The sequence below is a fragment of the Rhincodon typus genome, chromosome 4 (genome assembly GCF_021869965.1).
Source record: "Rhincodon typus isolate 14 chromosome 4, sRhiTyp1.1, whole genome shotgun sequence".
Classification (NCBI taxonomy): domain Eukaryota; kingdom Metazoa; phylum Chordata; class Chondrichthyes; order Orectolobiformes; family Rhincodontidae; genus Rhincodon; species Rhincodon typus.
In genome coordinates, this window is record NC_063335.1 from 113,848,356 (window position 1) to 113,850,338 (window position 1,983).

At 54.7% G+C, this 1,983-nt stretch overlaps 1 protein-coding gene across 1 annotated transcript in view; it reads right to left on the reverse strand.

The window, feature by feature from the left end:
• The window catches only part of asb10 (ankyrin repeat and SOCS box containing 10), a 7,385-nt gene that overhangs the window by 4,819 nt on the left and 583 nt on the right, over positions 1-1,983 (reverse strand). The window contains exon 3 of the mRNA XM_048596205.1: positions 312-819. Coding sequence (XP_048452162.1) covers positions 312-819 — 508 coding nt within the window. The remainder of the gene's footprint in view (positions 1-311; positions 820-1,983) is intronic.

A 1,983-nucleotide genomic window follows, 5' to 3' on the forward strand; every position in this document is an offset into this window, starting at 1 on the left:
GATTACAACCAGATGGGGGAAAGAGGAGAGGTGAAGGTGGGTGATTATAACTAGATGGGGTAAAGAGGAGAGGGGAAGGTGGGTGATTATAACCAGACGGGGTAAAGAGGAGAGGGGAAGGTGGGTGATTATAATAATGTTGCTCCATTGATTGAAGTTGCTCCCAATGTGTGTGAATTTCTGATTCTGTCTCCCAGGAATACACCCTCCAAAAAAAACCCAACAAAGACACATTCATACACACATTAGGCACACTTAAATAGACCAATAAAAGAGCAGGGAGAGGGGATGTTGGGGAGGTGTTAACTCACCTTTGGAATAGCACCTGGCCAGATACGGATGGAGCCATAGTTTAAGAGGGATCGGACTGTGCGTTCAGGCTCATGCTCTAACTTGTAAGCGACAGCCTGCAGTGCTTTATGCATTGGGGCATTTCCCCCATAGTCCATGCGGTTAACATCGATTCCCTTGCTCAGCAGTAGATCCACCATCCTGTAATTGACTGTGCGACAGGCCATGTGCAGCGCTGACTGCTTCTCTTCATCCAGTGAATCCACACTGGCCCCCTGCTCAATCAGATACTGACAGACACGGAAATATCTGTCAGCATCCTGCTGGCTGTGGGACTGTGCGCACACACAGTGCAGTGGGGTCTGGCCACTGTCATTCATCCTGTTGACCGATGCTCCATGGTGAAGGTACAAGCAGACATGATCCTCCAGAGCGAACCGTGCTGCGATGTGCAGAGCTGTATCGTCCTTGTCCTCTGTCCGACTGTTCACATTACAGCCAAACTTCAACAAAAACTCCGCACATCTGTCAACAACACGCACAGTTACACCCCTACAGCCAATCAGGGCCCAACAATACAACCCCAACACAGGCAATCAGTTCAGTAAACCCAGCCAGGAATGGCATGGCACCAGGTCATAGTCCAACGGGTTCACTTCACCTGATCAAGGAGCAGCGCAATGAAACCTTGTGGTTTCAGACTTGGACTATAACCTGGTGTCATGTGATTTCTGACCTTGTCCACCCCAGTCCAATACTAGCCCCTCGACATCATGGATACCAGCAAACCGAGCAACTCACAGCCAGGTGTTGTTCAAAGGAATTCTCTGCCAGAATGTGAGCTTCAGCAACAAACGATGGGGTTACTGGGGATTGGGGAGGATACGGGGAGGTAGCGGGTGTCCTCCTCCCTGATGCTGCCTCTCCCTCCCCCCCACCTCCCTGCCCACTGGGCAGCTGTGACACCCTCAGGCCAAGCGGCAGACCAAGAGGCCTTTGCGGAGACGGGGCTGGGTATGACCCACTGAGAGGGGGGGGGGGGGGGCGGTGGGGGGGGGATGTGGGGAGAGGGCCCAGCAGGGGGTGGCCAGGGTGGGAGGGCAATGGGATTGTGGTGGTGGGGAATGATGGGTGTGTCAAGGAAAATGGGGGAGGGAGTGGGTCAGGCAGGGGGTTGAGGGAGAGGGGGAGGCTGAGTGAGGTTTAGAGCATCAGAGAGGGGATGGGTCAGTTGGATGAGGGTGGGGGAAAGGGGGTAGGATGGGAGGGAGGTTGAGGAGAGAGAGGATGGGGATAGGGAGGGGAAGGGAGGATATGACAGCAGGAGGGAGGATGGAGGAGAGGGAGAGAGGGAGGATGGGGGGGTAAGGGTAGGGGGAATGGAGGATAAGGGAGATAATTTCCTGCAGGGGAGGGGTCTATGGCCAAGGATACTCTGTGGACAGGGTAGTTTCTATTCGTCCATTTGTTGGTTGATCTGGTGGATTTGTGGGTCCAACGCCAGGAGTTTGATTGGCAGAAAGGACAGCCCTCCACATTTCTAATGATCCCAGGGTCTTTCAGAGAGAATCATCATTGTTCCTGACTGCACCCCCTCCCCCGCGGCCCGCGGCCCCCGCCCCCCCCCCCCGCCGCGGCCAGGCGGAATGGAGGATAACTTGGCACACCCATCATTCCCCACCACCACAATCC